General features: G+C 40.7%; 1 protein-coding gene across 2 annotated transcripts in view; it reads right to left on the bottom strand.

Moving 5' to 3' along the window:
* The window catches only part of akt3a (v-akt murine thymoma viral oncogene homolog 3a), a 68005-nt gene that overhangs the window by 20042 nt on the left and 26636 nt on the right, over window positions 1-21327 (bottom strand). For both annotated transcript variants that reach the window (XM_079473339.1, XM_079473340.1), the window contains one exon: window positions 1449-1574. In XM_079473339.1, coding sequence (XP_079329465.1) covers window positions 1449-1574 — 126 coding nt within the window. The remainder of the gene's footprint in view (window positions 1-1448; window positions 1575-21327) is intronic.

A 21327-nucleotide genomic window follows, 5' to 3' on the forward strand; every position in this document is an offset into this window, starting at 1 on the left:
CACCTCAGGAGAGGAGGCAGATCTGACAATATTGTCTGCTTTGCCACATCAGATCACACATGACGAGCATCGCTCGAAGCAAGACACGCTAAGGAAAGCTAGCATGGCAATTAAAGAGTGCAGAAGCCGAGACATCCGCCGCTCGCACCTTGCAACATCATTTCAAGGTTTTCTCAATAAACGTTGAGAAGTTGCCAACGCATGAAAACATCAGCCGACAAATTCGACAGACAAATGTGTAGATGGTAACTTAGCGGCTTCTAGTGCAAAAAAATTACGATCTTTCAAAGTGGATTACAAAAACAACACTGTTGCCATCTATAGTGTTGTGCTCGAAATGAAACAAGCGGTGGGTCTCACCGTGCAAGGTGATTTGTCAATACGCTGCAATTACAGTTGAAAACGCTAATTGGTGGATATGGGCTACGGTGAGTTTGGGAACAGATGCATGGCTGGTCAGAATGTGCACGGGACTGGGTTAGACTGGTCTGGATGAAGGCAGTCTGGTGGCAGCTCGGTGCACAGAGGGTGAGAGCGATGCCATTTTACAGAGTGCATTAGGCTATCAGCCTCTCACCGCCACCTGCCTTCCCAGCTTTCTGCAACAGATGTGGCAATCCTCTCCCACTGCCAAGCGGCCCAGGCCGGATGTATGGCCACCCCTCGCTCCTCCAGCCTTTAGATTAAAACCTGGCTGGGCCTTTTGACGGATGGAGGGTTGGGAAGCAATCCGCAGCTTGTGTCCAGAAGCCAGCGCTGAGAGGAGGATATGCACACAACGATGTGGAGCTCGATGCTATTTCGGACAGAAAATGTGTTGTTGCTCGCAATTCCTTTAGTTTTAGTTCAGATACTGTACAGTGGCTGAAGAAATCCATTTTTGTTAGAATGATCTTAGTGGTCATAAAAAAGAAAATGAGTGTGTTTTGGTGCATATAAATATGATTTTCTAAGATAAAAATGTATAATAGTCAGGTAAAACTACACTATTCTTGAAAAGAAGGAAACAACAAATCGACTTTTGAACTGATTTATGGATATTCATGCCTCACAGAATGATACAAATGGACAAAATCTTTCAAGTAGGGCTGTCAAACTTTTAATTTTGATGAATTGCATCCAGAATAAAAGTTTGTGTTTACATAATATGTGTCTGTGTACTGTGCATATTCATTTTGAATTACCTGTATAAACACATGCACACACATGTATACAGGAAACTTTAACATGTATTCATTTTTACCCATTAATGAAATGACATAAAATGTTTAATCATTTGAATATTATATATTTTTCTTAAATGTATGCATGTATGTGTATGTTTCTATAAATATCATATAAAAATGCACAGTAAACAGACACATATTATGTAAACACAAACTTTTATTCTTAATGCGATTAAGCACGATTAATCGTTTGACAGCCCAACTTTTCAAGTTATAACATACTTGCAACAGAGAAGTTATTGAGCGGGTAGGGTAAATCTGCATCCTGTGGCTTTTCTTTGTATCCGATAAAGGATCCATCGGTTTTCAGCAGGAAGTAGCGAGGTCTCCAATTCTTAATATATTCACCTGAAAAAGAAGAAAATATAAATGATTATAATATGCAAATTAACAAGCACACAGTTTTTAACAACGTGTCTCATTTTGTATATATTTGACGTAAGAATTTGATTTCATATACATTCTAAAAAAAGAGTATAGCAAAAGCAATATCCACTAAAACCCCTTTAATGTTTTCCCTAATGTCAAAAACCGCACAAGATCAAGCCAAACATCATTAGTCTGTGTTTAACTGTTGAATTGACTTCACTTTGACTGAACACTGGGATTAAAATGTTAACATGTTTAGCACTGTTAGTCCAGATGTCAGCTACTGCATCATCTGCCTAAATCCAGGGGCAGGTGTTAAAACAACCCAAACCAGAGCTGGTGGCACAGGCTCGGCTTACAGTGAAATGTGTGGAGAGGGGGTCGCAGAGTCCTCACAGGGGGCAGAAGAGACACCTTTAACCTTTCTACGCCAAAGCCGCAAAAAACAACATCTGCTGAGCAGCTGGTAACGCCATGTTATCATGCAAAAATTCTGGTGCAACAGCCTGCGCTATCTAATAATACACAGCAGGATTACAAGGGTGTCAGCATCACCACGCGGGGGGCAGAGCCGCGCGCACACACGGTGCAATAAGAGTGATAATGCACATAACATCTGCCTGCTGAGTGATGCATGCTGGAAACAAACACACTTGTGTTCATTTTGCTCATTTTAAATGTCTTACAGTGACTAAAGAAAATCATTTTATATCCAGAAAAATGAGTAAACATTCCTTAATATTTTGGATCGTATGTAGTAGAGCAAGACACATTAAAGAAATTATTATTAAATGCAGAAGTTTACAAACAAGAAAAGTGCCGTAAGTATAATGGGACGCCCCAAAATCTTCAGGAAAATAACATGTTTTTTTCCTGCACAACTACACGCTTTTGTATGTTTTTCTTGTAAATGTGTGGTCTGTTTTGGTTATTTGGAGGATTTTTGACCAAATTACACATTGCGCCACATTGCAACGGGCTACGATAGGGTCCTATATTTGGAAAATCTGTAAAATAAAAACAGTAAAGTTCAGTCAAATTTAGTTTTTTTACGTAACGTAAAGTTACTTGTTTTTCGTGGTTAAATTGTACATGATCAACAGATGTATGTCCCTATGTACACAACACTTCAATAACTATAAAACACACTCTCGCTTCTTTAAATTTAGTGCATACAAAGGAAGTACAGACTTTAGACATAGATAAAGTGTATTACAGGAAATACACCTCCAAACTGTCTTGAGAATCTAATCAAAGAGATGTCGCAGGAAACACATATTTTTAGACATAACCATACACAATTCTTCAATAGAACAGACTGAATAACCTTCGAACGGTTTAAATGAGTTCTGTTGATCTCCTATTTATTAAGATCGACAATCTGGTATGGGCTGAAGCGCAGACGCTGGAGAGTCCTCAGACATGTACTTTCTGATTCTGAACTCCTGGTAATTAGCCACGATCTTCTCTAAGTGACACATGAGCCTCGTGACAGCTCTGATCACTTTTTTCAGCAGAAGAGAAAATAAACAACATGTTCTATTTGTAACATCCACTTAAAGCATAATGACACCAGCTTCTCCTAATTAACACATCAGAGAAAAACACCTGCTCATGTTAATTTGAGGAGACGGAGGTCTTCGCCGGTATGCCTCAATGAGGACGAGGGATCGCTGGGTGGGAGGGAACAGCTGAAGAGAGGCATCCGCCTTCCAATCAAACAGTATGGAAATGGAAAAGAAAAAGATGAAGGATAGAAGTGCAGAAGTGAGCCGACAGAATGTTGGATAAATGTATCTAACGTAATATTGCCTGATAAACTTAAGGGGTTGTTGATATGTGACAGAAAAGCACAGCATTAAATACAGGTGGTCAGACACACTGAGCTATGATGCTCAGGTGGGACGTACAGGTTCCATTCTGTCCCATCTCTCTCCTTATTCTTCTTTTGCTCATATAAACCTTGCGAAAGTGAGCAAATTTGTCACATTACATTACTTTTGTTGTTCGAGGATCAGTATGGACAATCGTACAACATGTTTTTGCAACAGTCTGATCCTGGATCAGTCACGGTGTCTTGTTAACCAGCGTGGAGCACAATCACTGTGCTGAAGACAGAGCCAGGGGTTGAACAGAAGGGTCTGCGTGACTAAAAGCAAATGTCGCTCGAACCCAGCCAGTGCCGTTTCATCAAACCATTTTTACTGGCTTCTCAATCGTGAAATTTGTTTCTTTAGATCCAAAACAGTAGGCGGACAGTTGGTCTGGCAGGCGCTGGTGATGCTTCTACCCTCAAGTTTCCAGAGCGCTTTGTCAAAGTGAACAGTCCTATTGGTTACCATTATTACTAAGCAGCAGGGCCGTAGCCACCATAAGACATTGATGAGTGCACGTCCCCTACAATATTTCAAGTAGTTCAGCCGTTCATTCCTGAATGATTAAAATCTTGAATTATTCCGAAATCCTGAATATGTGGTTAGAGCCTTCCAAAAGTGGCACAGGGCTAACAAGCTTGCGGATATTACCTGTCCGATTGTCTGCGAACACGCAACAGGATATCCAAAGTCCCTGCCGCCCGATTGCAATTAAGTTACGAGTTCCAAACGGCTCCAATTGCACAATTAAAATATCATACAGGGTGCCATTCAATTACAAGCCCAGATTAATTGTTCATTTGTCTGTGGTCTGTGACAGCCTGATGGCGGTGGGACGGGGATTTGGACGGTCCGCTTTCGAGACAGACGCGATCCTGAGCAAACTTCCCCCCCGAAACATCCCGACCACTCCTGAGACTTTCCGAAGACTCGCAGCCTCTGCCACGCTCATTCCGACGCGATGAAGCTCCGGCAGGACAGGAGGAAAAAACAAGCCCGTGGAACACGGAAAAACAAGGCCATTTGTTAATCAGCCCAAACAAGGATTTAATTTAATGCTTTGGCGGGAAGAGCTCTGCTTTGCAGATGGCTTAAAGATGGCCATGTGATGGGTGCTCTGGGACCGGCGGGCTGTCGCGTTCCAGCACACGCCGGGCACTCCAAGCGGCACCAGCTCGCCTGGGCACGAGCGCCCACAGCCGCTACAGCGCAGCCCGGGCAGCGGCACGTGGTCGGAGACGTGGGCAGCATTAGGTGGTGTGGTACGGATGGACAGAATCGGAGGGAAAGTGCGAGGGAGGGAGAGCTGGCTGCTTGTGCCGATTGGTGTGTTTTGTTCACCATGTACAGCTTGCTGAAGGAGAGCGGCTGGAGTCACTTTGTCAGTTTGGCAGAGTTGGCCGCAGCATGAAACACTCACACTCTGACTCATTCACAGGCACACACACGCTGTTTCTCTACCAGAAAACAGTTGCTTTAAAAAAGTATTGTCAAAAGTATTGCTTTTTAATATGACCCACTGGTGCCGTCTTGGGAACTTCTATCTTTGTTCATTTGCACCTTTAACTACGTGTTGTCATATAAATATGTAGACAGCTATCAGATGATAATAAATGTCATGAATTTGAGTGGAAATGTTAGCTGGAACCGACTGTATAAACCCACTGGAACAGAACCACAACTGGGAAATAGCCAATGCACAATATGTTTTCTATATTTAGTACTTTAATTTTACAATTATCTTTGTACATCCTTATGTTACAATTTATATTATTATTTTTAAACCTTTTTGCATTTTAACATGTATATTGTATGTGATTATGTATATTCATATGTTATTATGTGTTGGCAATGTAAAGACCTCTAAAAAAAGGTTTTATCTGAATGAATTGTTAAAATTCAAGATTTCTTGATTCAGTCTAATAAAACTTGTGACGGCTTTGTGTGAATTGTTGCCAGCAACCCATTGTACGGATGTATTTCAGAATATACAGTATTTAAAAAAAATAAAGAATAATGAATGAAAAAGTATTTTGGGTGGGAATTTGTTCATTAATTTGATTGGATAATTGGAGTTACATACCAAAACAGAGCCAAACCAAACGTAGATTGATAAAGCAATGCCCAAATTGATATTGATCAACATTATCCAATAGCCCACATAGCCAAAGTCACGGCAGCAAAAGGAAAACACTTCTTTTTTTAAAGAAACACTCTGGAAAGTTTTTTATATTACTGAACTGTTGCATAAATCTCAATAAAGTGTCCTAAACGAATACAACATTTCATTTACAATATGGCAGAAAAAAAAAAACACGTGTGTGTACTCACTGTATACACTTCTGAAAAAACATTTTTTCTTTGGAACAAATTAAGAACACTTAACTTCATAATCGGTGTTGTGGCTTTGAGGCATCTATATGCTAGTGTTCACTGAAAAGTTGACAAAAACACATTTCACATTTATAGTCTTTTTCTTCCCGGAAAATGGACCAAAAATGTAGATGATTCATCTTGCACTCGCTCACTCTGTCCAATAAAACGCTCTCTACAATGAGAAGGTTCCTACCTCTAAGTCAATCTTGTGCACTGCTGGGAATTAAAACCTATATTTTACACCTGCCCCAAATAAAACAGGAAATATATAAGTTAAAAAAGCATGAGTTGTCTTTGTTGAAAGAAGACATTGTGGACAATATCAGTGACTTTCAAATGACTCAGCCTCTCCTTAACGTAACTGTACTTTGTCAAACGTGACCAACACCGGGACGGAGTACTCGGCTCCAGTGGAAAGCGATGCAGCTGTGAAGTTGTCAAATGTAATTTCAGTACTAAATCAAGGTGGGGAGGAGTTGAGTATAACCGACAATACTTTTCTTATACTAAGCCTTTATACTACTGTGTTTATCTTTAATAACGTCTGGCAGTTACCCCTGCCGTTTACACCACTCCAGAGTTTTCGACCCCCTCGAAAACGGAGACTTTTTAAAACGCTGCAGACCCCGTTTTAGTTTGTATCATTGCGTTTGCTTCCCTGATTCGTTTAGGCCCTGTCATTTGAACTTACGCTACCTGAAGGTGACATAGAACAGCCTAGCAAGGACCGTGTAAACAACAGGCTTGTTTAACTTGAAGCTACGCAGATCGACACGGTGACATCAAAGCAACGTGAGCCGTATGCTTTTAAATAGATCATGCTATAAATAGCACTGCGATGTCATCCGTCGATCGGTCTGCGTGGCGCAGAATGAAATCAAACAAGCCTAATAATGGTTTACCTCATCTAACGTTCTCCATGCGAAGATGTCCTTGCTTTTCCTGGCCTTCGTGTTCATTTTGTACTGGTCGGTCTGTGTAACCAACTGTCATCAACAACCAACTTTTGTATGCCCATACAACTGTTCACATTTCTGTGTGCATGCCCAGCGTGTCTGAATGGTCATGTGACATGCGTTTTAAGTAGTGTAGTGTAAACCCAGATAAAATGCATGTGGAAACGGCAGGATCGTTTTCGTTTTAAAACACTGTTTTCGTACGACAGCGGGCTCATGTAAACAGCACCTTGGTGCTTACAAAGCTAAAGGTATTTGCCGTATTTCTGCCTGAATTGCTGGCAAAGGCTTGATCCCCTTACACAGGTCATATCACCTTTTAAGGCAGCCAGATACAACAAGACGGCTGGCATCTGATTCGCATAGCGACAGAAAACGTTAACAAGTGATGCTATCCTGCAACAGAATCACTTTAAGTTGAAAGTAATTTACTTACCCTCAAGTCCAAACCTGTAAACTGCTTGTTACCAAACAATTCTTGGCCACCATTGACTACCATAGCTGGAAAGATTGCTTAATACATATCGTTGTTTTGCTGAACACATATTTTGAAGAATGTAGGAAAGCAAACAGTTCTGGGAATTGTAAACTTATTGTGTGAGTGTAGTTATATTTTTTGTGTCATAATGATTATTCAGCATATTTTCTATACTTAGTGGAATAGTTAAACCATATTAAATAATTCAGATTTTTTACTTAATCTCATGCTGTTCGAACCCAAATCTAAATTCAGAATTATGTTAATGTGCTAGTTACATAAAATTAAAGTGAATCGGGACTGAAGCTGTCATTTTTTTAACATTCTGTGCGTGTGGTTTTTAAATGTTAGTGGGGACCTAAACCTGAATGAACACCACCTCAATTGTGGTCCCCACGGGCACCAAAGCTTATAAATTGTACACATCTAAAAATGCAAAATGTTTTCTACAATCCTTTTGTTTAGGGGTTGGGTTAGGGGAAGGGGTAAAATATACAGTTTGTACAGTATACAACTCATTGCGCCTTAGGACTGTCCCCCTTGAGATAATAAAACACACATGTGTGTGTGTGCGGTGAACCTGCAGCCGTGGACTCAACACGAGGCTCAGACAACTTATATGCCATCCAGAGCTGATCAAATCAATCCACTTAACCTGAATTGGACCACGGCAGGAAAGCGTGTCTGTACAGGTGTGCACATGAAGTAACCCTGACACTGGTACTGTAAGTTAGAACTATGATATGTGCAGAAGACAAAGTACATACACATTTACAATGGCAATGAATGCCTATGCTCTTGCAAAAGCTATGTTTGCAAGATCTACCGTTTAGACTAGCAACTGTTGAACCAGTTTATTATATTAATAAATGTAATGATTCTGTTGAAGAAATAACATTCTTCATCTTCCAATAACTAACATTATAGAGACTGGGAATGATCTGACAGCATGTCACACGTACAGCAGTCAAACCTCCCCATGGCCGTTTTTTGTGTACATGAGGGAATGGTCTGTTTAGGTAGGTGCAGATGATGGCAGAGGGGACGTCAGACAATGAGCTGCAACAGAGACGTCAGGCCAGTTTTGGGGAGATATAAGGTGCCCAGGGACAGGAAGATCCCGTGAGGCTTGCGCAGATTTCAGGCCGCCAGCTGCACACAGCTTGCCCTCCTGGTGCTGCTCTTGCCCCCCAGCTGGTGCAGAGAGCTTCAGCCCTGAGTCTGTATGGAGAGGCCATCCGCCAGCACACAAACATCACATGTACATCACGCACACTCGCATGTGCAGTGTTCCATATCCATAATCTACATGTGATGCCAGTGCAAATACACTGTGCTGTGGGAAAAGTCTGATTGTCTGACTATTAAACACGCGGAACAAGCACACAATCCATTATTTACTTAGTAACGTGAGAAAAAATATGTTATAAAAATGATACTTACTGCGAAGCACTGATTGAATTTGTGTAATATATTGTAAAAAATTATAAATATACATGTATTATTGTTTCAAATAATATGAAAATGATTTTTGATCAATGCTAAGCCTGCCGACATAGCACATTGCATAAAGACATTACGGCACGTTGATAACCGGTTAAGCCACTAGATGGCACTGAACTACAGACGCAGTCCATTGGTTCTCATGAGTGTCTCCTTGTGTGCATGTGTGAGAGAGAGAGTCAAATAAATGCCAAGGTGAGTAGATTAATTTCACGATGTCTTATGTTTAAGAGTAATAAAAATGGCAGCAGAGCAGGTTTATGACTATACCAGATTGTTATGGGGTCAGTGATGTACACTGTTGTGATGTGGTCAGAGTTGTGATGTGGTACAGTTCACATTTTAACTAGATGATTCTCTCGACCAAAAGAATTCAAAATAGCGATATTATGATATCTAGGACACACACGCTACTATCGGTTATATCAGATACCAACTTAATTACAATATTTTCACTTGTGTGATATCGCAGGGATAGTTCACCTTCAAGATAAAAATGATGTCATCATATACTCACACCTTTTACACATTTTAAACGGTTGTGATTTTCTTTCTTCTGCAAAACACAAAAGATGATACTTTGAAAAATGTTGGCAAAAACTTTGGGAAAAACAAGTCCCTGCCGCCCGATTGCAATTAAGTTACGAGTTCCAAACGGCTCCAATTGCACAATTAAAATATCATACAGGGTGCCATTGAATTACAAGCCCAGATTAATTGTTCATTTGTCTGTGGTCTGTGACAGCCTGATGGCGGTGGGACGGGGATTTGGGCGGTCCGCTTTCGAGACAGACGCGATCCTGAGCAAACTTCCCCCCCGAAACATCCCGACCACTCCTGAGACTTTCCGAAGACTCGCAGCCTCTGCCACGCTCATTCCGACGCGATGAAGCTCCGGCAGGACAGGAGGAAAAAACAAGGTCGCGGAACACGGAAAATGTTAGTGATGATACCCGTATGTACCTGTTCTTCACCTCACAGATATTTCATGAGATTATCAGAGGTACTGGCAGCAATTTTGATGACTTAATCACATATCAGCAATTGAGCTCCATACGACAATCTGTTTTACAATCTAATTTGTCTGTCATTGTCAGTAAAATGGGCAACAGCGTTTAACGTCTTACAGTTATCTACCAGTCTTGTTAAAGCATTCCCAGAATCAGAGGAAAAACTAAGTTGTACTGTATGGAACAAACGCACACAAACCAGTACAACGGGTGTCTTTGTCATACATGATAAAGCAACGAACATGAAAAATGATAACTGAACCTAATGTACATTTAATGCCAACAGACACTTTTTCAGTCATTATATGGACGGTGTAAGTGCAGCAGGTCAAAATCTTCGGCGTGGGGTTTGATTCATGAATCATTAAAAATAAGAGGCGTGAGCAACTTCCTGACTGTTGCTGTGGAAGCCAGAGGTCAGGGAACAAACCTTGGTGAAAGGCGTGTCCCCGAGGAGCAAACTGGATTATTTTACACTGTGCCATTGTAAGGGGCAGCATTGACAGTCTGTTGGGGTGTGTGTGTGTGTGTTTGAGGGATTAGAGAACACTAGGGTGTGAAACACTGATGACCCTTTGAAGCCAGGACAAGATCAAACGACTTAGAAGCAGTCTTGATCCATTTCACTGGTTAAATGTTCGATTCAATTTATGAGACGGTCCGGACAGAATATCAACAGGTCTCCTGAAGCCACAGACACTGATGGGATTATCATACGGTCATTATTAATGCATTAAGTCAGGACGCTCTCACAGGATGACTTACACATGTTACTATACTCTCCAGACCATGCATAATATATACAGACTCCAAACAGCTGAAACTCGGCGACTATTTGAAATGTTCTTATGCAAAACACATTCCTTTTGTGAACTTGCAAAAGCAAAATGTCAGACTGTAAATCACCTTGTTCGTTTTTTATGCTGTACAACATATTGAACATTAGTTATGCTCTATCAACAGAATCTGTGGGGAGTTGTCTGAGAACTGAGTGTAAATAACTATTTCATTTAATAATTTAATTTAATGTCAACATCAGTGTGTTAAATATCCCTTAAAAAAACTGTTTTGTGCACTGCCAACAAACAATGATTACACCACAGACTTTCAATGCAAGTGGATTGATATTCATGTGTGTGTGTGTGTGTGTGTGTGATGTTCATTTGAAATGTAAAACTGCCCACATTTTTCTGTGATGGTTTAGGGTATACAATATCCATTTTGTACAGTACAAAACATAAAAACACATTCATTAGAAGGATCACAATTATTGTGCAACAAAGGGTGGTGACGCACAACAGTGCGGGTCCTATATGGCTTCACCATCAGGCCAGTGGTGAACAGGTGCAAAGGCCTCCATGTGTGCACTCCCCGGCCCCAGCCCTTATCAATGGCCATTACATGCGAGTGGCAGGGGTTGCTGCTATTATTTATTCAGCAGTGCATCCACCAGAGTAGGCCGCTTTGCTGGGAGACAGCTGGCAATGGGGTCCAACGCAAGAAGCCCTCGTCCCTATTGTCTGTCCAGCCTTTGCTCCCACACGCCTCTAAACATGGCCTTTGTGAGGCCTCGAGCCTCTATTCTTCCAGCGACCAACATCGCCTCCCATCTCTAGAGACACACATCCCAGCAGAAGTAAACAACTATGGTCCCACATCCCACCGTCAACCCCCCCCCATCAGACATTACCGCACACACAATGCCAAACACACCCCGGCACTCAAGGCTAGCGGGGAGACAACCACCAGCTTTCATTGAGATCAGACCCATTCAGCTCTCTCAATGGAGCCCGGACAGATATGACACTTGAGTTCACAAACTGCTGTTTTACCCTGAGCCGCTGTTCTTGATGTGTTTGACTTTCCCCACATATGTTAATGAGAAATGCTGGATGGAGAACTGTAAATGAAGTACATGAGGAGATAAAGGGTGTGGACCGGGACAATTAATCAGACAATATTTGACTATTTGGAGGTTATCAGCATTGTATCCACAGGTTAGATTTACATCCACAAACAGCCTTGTCAATAGATAATGCATTTTGTCTGGAAAGTATATATTTTCAAATAAACAGTTGTAGACAGTTCTGTATGCGTCTGAGCCGTTGAAAACCCATATTATAAAAATTAGTGGTCGCTGAATTCAATTACAAAATCAACTCTTATGAAAAGTCTCTCATTAACATATATATCGAACAGGGGGGAAATATACAGTCAATATTACTTTTTGGTCTCTGAAATGTCACTGAAATGTAAATATGAAATAAAAATATAAATCGTTTTGGCCAATGTCCTTCACTTAATTTCAGTTGGCAAGCTTTCAACTTATTCCGCGTACTGAGTAATGTGTTCACTGCAGTCAAAACAACACTGTTTTAACACACAAACAATTATAAATAGCGCTGCAAAATACATAATGTTCAACAACTGACGAATACTGTGAAGGAAAATGTGAAGCGGTGTAATTCTTGCCGATGTTAAAAAAGTTTCTTAGGTTAATTTCCCTGAAAGGTGTATTTGGTATAGTATCAAAATATTCCCAACCAGCCCAAAAGTGGTCAGTAAACCTGTCTGAAATCTGTCCTTGAAATTTCATTTAAGGGTCTTTATTTCTTTACATTTCATGTCTGCCTTTGTAGGGTAATTAGGAAGGAACCGAATGTTCAGACAAACTCAATAAAACGAAAGAAGCCTATGTCATCAATTTACAACCCCTGTAATAAATCTTGCGGCCGTTGATAAATAAGTTATTAAAAGCCTCAAGCCGATGCCGTGTCCTCTTTTGACCTTTCCAAGCACAGTTTGGGCGAGAACGCCCAAGTATGAGACCCTCGTCTGAGGGTGAGCGCACCGGTCTAAAGGAAAAGGAGGCGTGTAAGATGTACATTTGTCTTGATCTGAATAGACTGCCGTAGGTGGCGTACCACAGAGGTGACCAAAGACGCCACTGTTTCAAAGGCATCCAGTTGAGTGGTCTTTTCTACAAAGTAGGACATTTTGCTACATGAAAAAGTAGTGATGTCAATCTTTTATTACAGGTTTAATAAAATGATGTTAAATATATTTAATTACATTACATGAAAAAAATTTGATGAACCACCAACTGGAGATACTTTGAAGATACGAAAAGTTCAGCGTATGAAATTTAGCGTCATCTAGTGGTGAGGCTGCAAATTTCAACCAATGGCTCACTCCAGCTCTACCCTTTGAAGCGCTACAGTGGCTGACACAGGACTAAGCCACTTCTTTGAAAAGGAGATAACATATTTACGAAACGCACTCTGTAGAGCAGTTTGTTCGTTTAGGGCTACTGCAGAAACAACATAGTGAATTCCATGCAAGGGGACCTGCAGTGTATCTAGATAGAAATAGCTCATTCTACGGTAATGAAAACACCACTCTTCATTATGTAAGGAAGACATAGTTATGTAAGTTGTATAGCATTTCCGTCAATAAATCCTCCAAAAAATGACACAGCACCTTTAAAAGAAAATAATACATTTCAATACAATCAGTCAACATAAGCATATTTTTATCGTTGGTCCATCTACACATGCACATTTCAGTTTTTGCAACAGTTTTCAGACACTGTGTAAAAGTCAACGTAAAAACAATGTTCGGCAAAACGATCAATGAATAGATGAACGTCCAAACACAAAAATATACAGAACACTATATCAAACTCAAATATGGGTTTATGATATGTACCATGCAAACACACTCCAGCATGATGCACACAAAATGTCCCACACCAGTCAAGCAAGCAGCAGCCTGAAATTGAGTCTGGAGTTCCAGTCATTATCCCGTGCGACATCTGCATGTTTATGCGCCTCTCTTTCTCGTTCACTCCCTCCCTCCCGCCTCATCTATCCGCCACGCAAACTACTCCATACCCGACTATGGAGAGTGAGCGTGTACACACTTTTTGATGGCAGATGGCAAGTCAACAATCGTTTCCAACAGCAGCGGTGCCTCATCAACCAATCAGAGGTGTCCCCCGAACACACACAAGCACCCCCATATCAACCCTCATAACACCGCCTCACCACAGACACAATAATAACTCTTTGTCTGGCTCCCACAATACAGCTGCGCAAGCCGTCCCAGAGCAAGAGCCCCTCTGCTAAAACACATGTGGCCCTAAACATCCTCACACACACACACCTTCTGTCGGCTCTGGTGTGTGTTGCAGGAGCCGGGACTTTTGCACAGCTGGGCAGAGAAGGTCTGGGTGTGAAAGACGGGCCATTAATGAGCGTGAAGAAAAAAACCACCCGCTCAGATGTGCTGCTTGAATTGTGCTTGTGGGAGACCGTGTTAGCGTTTGAAACTGAAACGAACCAAACCGGAGGGAGTCTGTAACAAGTCTGAGAGTTGGGCCAGTTCGTTCGAATTACGTGAAACACCTTAACAGTGTCACGCACACTTCTCTGCTCTCGTTTGTTCCCCTCGCTCCTGTCTGGAGGAGTGGCGAATTCCCAGCATGCCTTGCTGGGGCCGTGCTGAGACGTTGATGGATGCGGCATCAGGGTGAGGAGCGGAGGTGTTTGACCCTGGGCCGAGTTCACAGAAACACAGCTGCATTGCACAGAAGTCAAGTCTACCCCACTGCAGCGCAGGCCTGCTGTTCACCACTGAAGCGCACTGTGCTCTTGACATAGACTCCCAGAGAACAGAGCCTCACTGTCATGATGCGGATGATAAAGCGGCCGTTTCGCTGGAAACTATTTTTAATGCAGCTGTGGAGCAACACGCAAGATTCTCTCTGGCCTATTCGAAAACCCCTTCTGCTCATAATCCAATCATCATATTTTGATAAATAGTGATCACATGAATAAAAATGATCTAAAAGTTAAACCTATTTATAATGTATGTTTAATGCTGTTTATACTTTTTTCCTCTCCAGAAGAGTCAGCAATGTGATTTAAGGATCTTTCTCTCTTCTGAAATCCTCTTTCCAACAATAATCTGGTGTAATCTGGATGTTTTGCGTATGGTCCGTATGGAGGGGCTCAGGAAAGGCAGTGGCTTTTGTAAGCCTGCATATGTGAAAGAGATCACAGTTACTCTATCATGTGGATATTCACAGTTCAGTCTGGATTAACAACCCAGAAGCATTTGCAAATAATAATATTATTAATATTACAAACAAAGTCATTATATTCGAGGAAATTTTGATTTATTTTGATGTAAAAGTTCTAAATATTTCAGATATTATTAATATTATTAAGATTGCTTTCTATTCCTTTACTCTACTAACTTTGGACACCCCTTATTCGTCTATAGCCATCTGTTTAAGTGTCCTGTATGAAGCTGGCTGTCACATTTGGTATTAACATTGTAAAATAACTAAAAACAAACCATGCCGTCAGTTCCAAACTAACATAACCATTTCCATCTACAGCATCTTTGCGAGCGGTAAAAACCCCATCAGTCTCTCTCCAAGTCTGATATTAGGACATATACAGCTCTATCAAAAATAGAAGTTGAGAGACAAAACCTGCCAGGAGCTTCCAGAGTGAGTTATCGCAAGCTTGTCGACTGTGTGTTCATCAATTTCTCTCAGGAAACGGAGAAGTTATTGGACGAGTGAACGTCAGTCTCCACCCTGCCCATGCAGTGGACAACCCCCCCCCCACACACACACACCCATTAGGAACAGCAGTAATGAGGAGGATGAGAGCCGCTAATTTGAAAGCTTGAACACGGCCAGCGGACCATATGGCAAGCATTTATCCCTTCTGAAAGCCATGCCATTTACATGGTTAGGACAAGACTCTACTATGCTGGAGCGTTTTCCTCCTCTCTGCCATCTTTACACTTAACCAAGAGCCAAACAAATAACTACTTAATTGGCAAGAGATGCAAGGAGGGAAGTGTTAAGGGATTTATGTATTTCACATACCATCCCTCTATAACATCTCACCCTTCAGTAGGTATAACAATGCTTCCTTACAGTGGTAATGCCATTGTAATTTAAACTAGACTGTGGTACAATGCTATATTTATTTACAGTTACATGGTAAAGCGTTGCATAGAAAAACCACAGTATCGTTATGATACACTGTTTGCTAGTCAGCATCTACAATGAGAAATTCTTTGTTCTTAAGAACAGAGAGAAAGAAATTTGAAAAATTGCTTGTAACCAAACAGTTCTTGGCCAACTTTGGCTACCATAGTAGGAAAAATTATGATGTTAGTCAAAAGTGCCACAGAACTGTTTGCTTTCCTACATTCTTGAAAATATTTTATTTTGTGTTCAACAAAACAAATGAATTTATAAAGCAATTTTTCCTACAATGTTAGTCAATGAGCACCGATAAGTGCTACGGTCATACTGCAAATAAAATAAGTGTGGGAAAAAAGCTTCTTATGCAAAGCATTAACTGTAAAGTAAATGCCAGCTATACACAGTACACAACACTCAATTTGGATATCCATGAATGTTCGAATATTCGACCCGCAATAACTAATAAATAATAAAAATTGCTATTCGAATATTTTTCACAAGAATAAAAACTGCATCTGCACAGGGTTAAGTTACCGCTACAAAAGACCTTAAGAGTTGCTTAAAGCAAGTAAGTGCTTCATAATAAGATAAATCCTGTTTTATCTCTAGAATCTTCACTAACTGACATCGATGTGGAACTTTCTTCTTTTTTAAACACGGTTTGGACAGATATATTAAATATTACTGTTCCGTTCAAATCTTTGAAACCGAAATGTACCTCTAAATCGGAGCCATGGGTCGACCATAGTATTCACTCCCTCCGACAGTCATTTTTTCTGTAATTAACTCAATTTTCAATCCTCCCAACAACTCTCTCCAATGCCCGTCTTGGGCTCTTTGTGAAGATTTGGCCAATTCTTTTGGCAAAAAGGTCTCAAAATTAAAGGCCCAACTTTGTTTGTCTATGCTTTGGACCTCGTTTAATTCTGCATTTCTACACACCGTGAAGGAGGTAATGTTTAAACTAAAACCCTCCTTATGTCCGTATGACATGTTACATCTATGTCACTTGAGGCAATTATTTGATATTGTTGGCCCTGGTTTGGTGTTGTTATTTAATAAATCTCGGCTTGAAGGAGAAATACCCTCGAGTTTGAAAATGGCACCGTCACCGAAAAAACCCTACTTATACTACTACCCCAACTTCTACTAATATGACAATCATATTTTTGAGAAGTTTCAGTCAGGATTTAAAGCATGGCACGGTACAGAAATCGCTCTAACACGAGTTCTTAATGATATTCATATGGCTACAGACTCTAGGGACTCTGTCAATTTAGTAATGCCAGCCATGTCTTCTGCCTATGATACTATGGACCCCACCCTTCTAGTGTCACGTCTGGAGTTCTGCGTTGAACTAGGAGGTGCGGTTTTAAGTAGGGTTTAAATCCTTTTAAACAAATAGATGTTTCTCTGTCAAGATGTGCCGGTTCTCTTCATCCCGCTAAAATCTATCATGCGGTGTGCCCCAGGGCTCTGTTCTAGCTCCTGTTCTTTTTGATCTGTATCTTCTACCTCTAGGTTCCTTTTTCAGGAAAAAATTTATTTAATTTCATTGTTAATGCTGAGAACATGCTGATCTATATGCCTCTGTCTATGAAATTCTTGACAATCTGACTGCTTGTCTTGAGGAGGTAAAAGCTTGGCTTGCCAAGAACTTCCTATTTTTAAACTCAGACAAAACGGAAGTTATTGTTTCGACCCCTCAGAAAATAGACCAAAACATGATATTGACCTTGGTTCCTTAGATCAATTCAACTCTGCCCAAGTACGGAACCTAGGTATGCTGTTAGAGAAATCTCTTTTAATTTTTATAAGCAAATTAGCGCGGCCGTTGGATCAAGCTTTTTCTTTCTTCGCTCCTTATCGAAAATCAATTCCCATCTCCCGAAACACTCATTGGAAACAGCTATCCATGCTTTCATTACATCACGCCTGGATTATTCCAATTCTATTTATTTTGGTATATCTAAGTCCCAAATTGCACGCTTACAGGTTGTTCAAAATGCGGCAGCAAAATTTCTGAAGGAGAAGAGGAAATTCGATCAACCCACCCCTACACTGAGATCCCTTTACTGGCTCCCTATACAGTACATTTTAGAATTGAGTACATCATTTTGCACAATTATGAAACGGTTTCATGTTATGGATACATCTAGTGGAAAAGCCTCTAGCAAAGCAATTCTGTCACTGAAAAGACAGAACCAGTCACCGCGACCCTCCGAAGAGACACTTCACTGCAGAAATAAGATGCTCCCTCACTCAGCACCATCACGAACAGGAAAAGAAAGATAAAATAGCAGGGGTGTTAGGGAGACAGGGAATGAATGTGACTTGCAAGATTGTATAGTGTCACAGTGACCGTCTACTCCTGTATTGGCTGATCGGGGTGTCATGATGGGGAAAAACAGATGAGGGTGAGTGAAAAGAAATGAATAAGGATAGGTGGTGGAATCGAGATAGCAAAATCAATGTCAATGAATAAATAGTTCTTGTATTTAGATCCTAGACCTGAAGCTTATAGATCTCATCCCCTTTGACCCAATTACTGTCACATTGGTTGACCATCACATCCTACTATGACAGAATTGAGGTCATGACAGGGCTGGACTAATCTAACACTTAAATTTATGCTTCACATTTACATTTGATGTAATTACATTTATTCTCACAGCAGAGCCACAACTGAAACATCTGCGTCTTGTATTGATTAAGAAATTCAACTTGTAACAGAGCAGACAGGCAACTGTTAACCCAAGGTAAGGTTGGTATGAATGCAGATATATACAGACTGTACAGAACACATACTATAGTAAAGCCTCTCTCAACCCCCATAAATCCCTGTCTGATGCTAATCCCATGGGCCATCCACATACCTGCCCACCACCCAGTCATCGGGATTGGCCACTGCCCTTTATACCGCTGCTGAAATTAGCCCGCTCAAACATCCTGGATTACCGACCTCTCTGTGGTCTTTGCATTGGCCACTTTATTGAAGGTTAAAAACAGATTCAACTCTCCTAATCTCACCCACACAAACAGTAGCCTTTTAATCCCAGGATTAGTCTATCTTTTCCTCTTCAGACACGCTGTACCATACAGCTCACAGAAGACATCAAGCTAGTGTGGAAGAGGAACGTGGATTACACATAAGTGTCAAGTAAAACATCGAGCATAGTTCTAAAATGACCACAATATGAGAAAAATAACAATGCAAATTATTAAAATAAACTGAACCTGGTTTAATCAGAATCAGAACTGTGGTTTACTCAAAGGATAATCTGGTTGCCAACTAAAATGACCAGCCAAAAGAAAATAATGAAACGTTTCATTTTATGCGAACGAGTATGGAAATTAATGCAGCTAGATTCATACTCAAGACCAAGATTTTCATCAATAACACAATGAAGTGAAAGAAGCAACTGTAGTGCCTTGGCCTTGCAAAGTAAGCAAAACAACATCCCTACAAAATACGAGTTCAAATAAAATGACATCTTAACGGTAAAGTGTGTACTTTTCAATGCCCAAACATTATTCACAGAGAAATTTAAGTGCTGCAAGTAATTCATTGATCGACTTCTGTAATGTGACTTAGTTAAAATAACTTTCTGAAAGGGATAGTTCACCTTAAAATGAAAATTCGGCCATCATTTATTAACCCTCTTGTTATTTCAAAGCTGTATGACTTTCATTCACAGAACACAAAAGAAGATATGTTAAAGAATGTTAATAACCAAACAGCAGCAGTACCCATTTACTTCTATTATATGGACACAAAACCCATACTTAGGCGATGTTTGGTTACCAACATTCTTCAAAATATCTTCATACAGAAAGTCATACAGGTTGGGAATGACAAGGCTGTTTAGTCAACTAGTCGTTCAGACCATTCACTGTCACTGAAGTCGATTTAATTAAAAATGATGTTGTTTTTCAAGTAAGAAATAAGAAAACATTGATTAAAATTGCAACATTATAAAAATAAGAATACGTTTTGATATAATCTCACTGGTAAAATTGTCGTCTCATGAATTTACAGTATGGGCCGCAGCCAAAGAAAGCAAGGGAGGAGGTAGCAGACGACAAAAGCAGAGTCTGCTGCGGTATTTCTGCGGTGAGCCAGCTGACCGTGTCTCATTCTTCTCTCTGGGCCGGCCGCGAGACGGATCAGCGGGGAACCTGGGCGAGAATAACGAAAAGGGTGGGAGCAGAGTCCCCTTCGCTTTCCCCCATCTGTGGGCTTTGACAACAACAGTCATCTGGAGACCCCACAACAAACAGGTGTTCCGTTTCACACACGCACACTTCTAAACCAAAGAGAAAGCTGTTAGGGAGGCCACTCTGGAAGCAGCTGCTGCTATAATTAACACCAGAGCCGTGGCTACTTCACTCTTTGTGTAAAAGTTAAGATAAAAGATTTTGAGAGAAGGGGATGTAAATTATTGATACAGTAGTTGTCCAACCGTTCAGGAAGTAAAGAACATCCACAAAGAGCCGGCAAATGCTCATGAGAGGAGGAACAGCATTCTGGGGGAAAAGGCGAGTGATGCATGTATCCTAATACCCAACATTACCGCATAAACACCAGGACAGTCAAAAATATTATAACCGCCACTTTCTCACATCTATAGACAATATGTTGTACCTTTAATGTACTGCAATATCCAGCAAGTCAAATATGAAGTCAAAAAGACACACTACTCAACCCTGACCGAATACTGTACTTCCACAAGTATGGGTGGGTGATGTCTGGAATAGATTAAGTGTGTAGAGAAAATCCCAACGGGGAAAGTCAGAAAACTTTCTCCTCTCTGTGTCTGACTCAGTTTGTCCAGGAACTGTAGCTTAGCGGGAACAGTTCCTCCTGTTCTACTTATACCCCATCAGCTTATTTGTGCTAAACAGAACAGCCAGTTCCATACAATTTACCATCACGGATCAGCTGCCCTAAATACACCACTGTGTTTTCACTCAGTGAATGAGGTCCAGCACTTAAAGGGCACGTGAAGCATCACCTATGGAAGCCTAGATCTGAATTTTGGAGATGTCCTTCAGAATACGTACATTCCCCATGAGTAAAACTGGGGCATCTGCAACTACTGAGTCATTTCAAACCTGTGTGATTTTCTTTCTTCTGCAGATCCCAAAAGAAGATAATTGAACATTGAACATTCGCTTCTATTGTATGGACACAAAACCAATGCAAGTAATGAAGGTACCGCCGATGTTTGTTACTAACATTCTTCAAAATAACGTATTTTTTGTTCTGCAGAAGAAAGAAACCCATACAGGTTTGAGACAAGAGGGCGAATAAATGATGGCAAAATCATTTTTGGGTAACTGTCATTTTTAACAAAGTATTATATTAGTACGGAAGGAAATATGCGAATAGAAATGTTGCAAAAATGTTAATGTTCAGAACCCAAACAGGTGAAAATCACATGCTATAAACAACTGGCAACACACTTCTTCAAAGCATCCGATACTTCATCTGGCAAACTCGCACACAAAACTCTCCAGTAGTA

This window comes from Barbatula barbatula, assembly GCF_947034865.1.
Source record: "Barbatula barbatula genome assembly, chromosome: 14".
In the NCBI taxonomy this organism is placed as follows: Eukaryota; Metazoa; Chordata; class Actinopteri; order Cypriniformes; family Nemacheilidae; genus Barbatula; species Barbatula barbatula.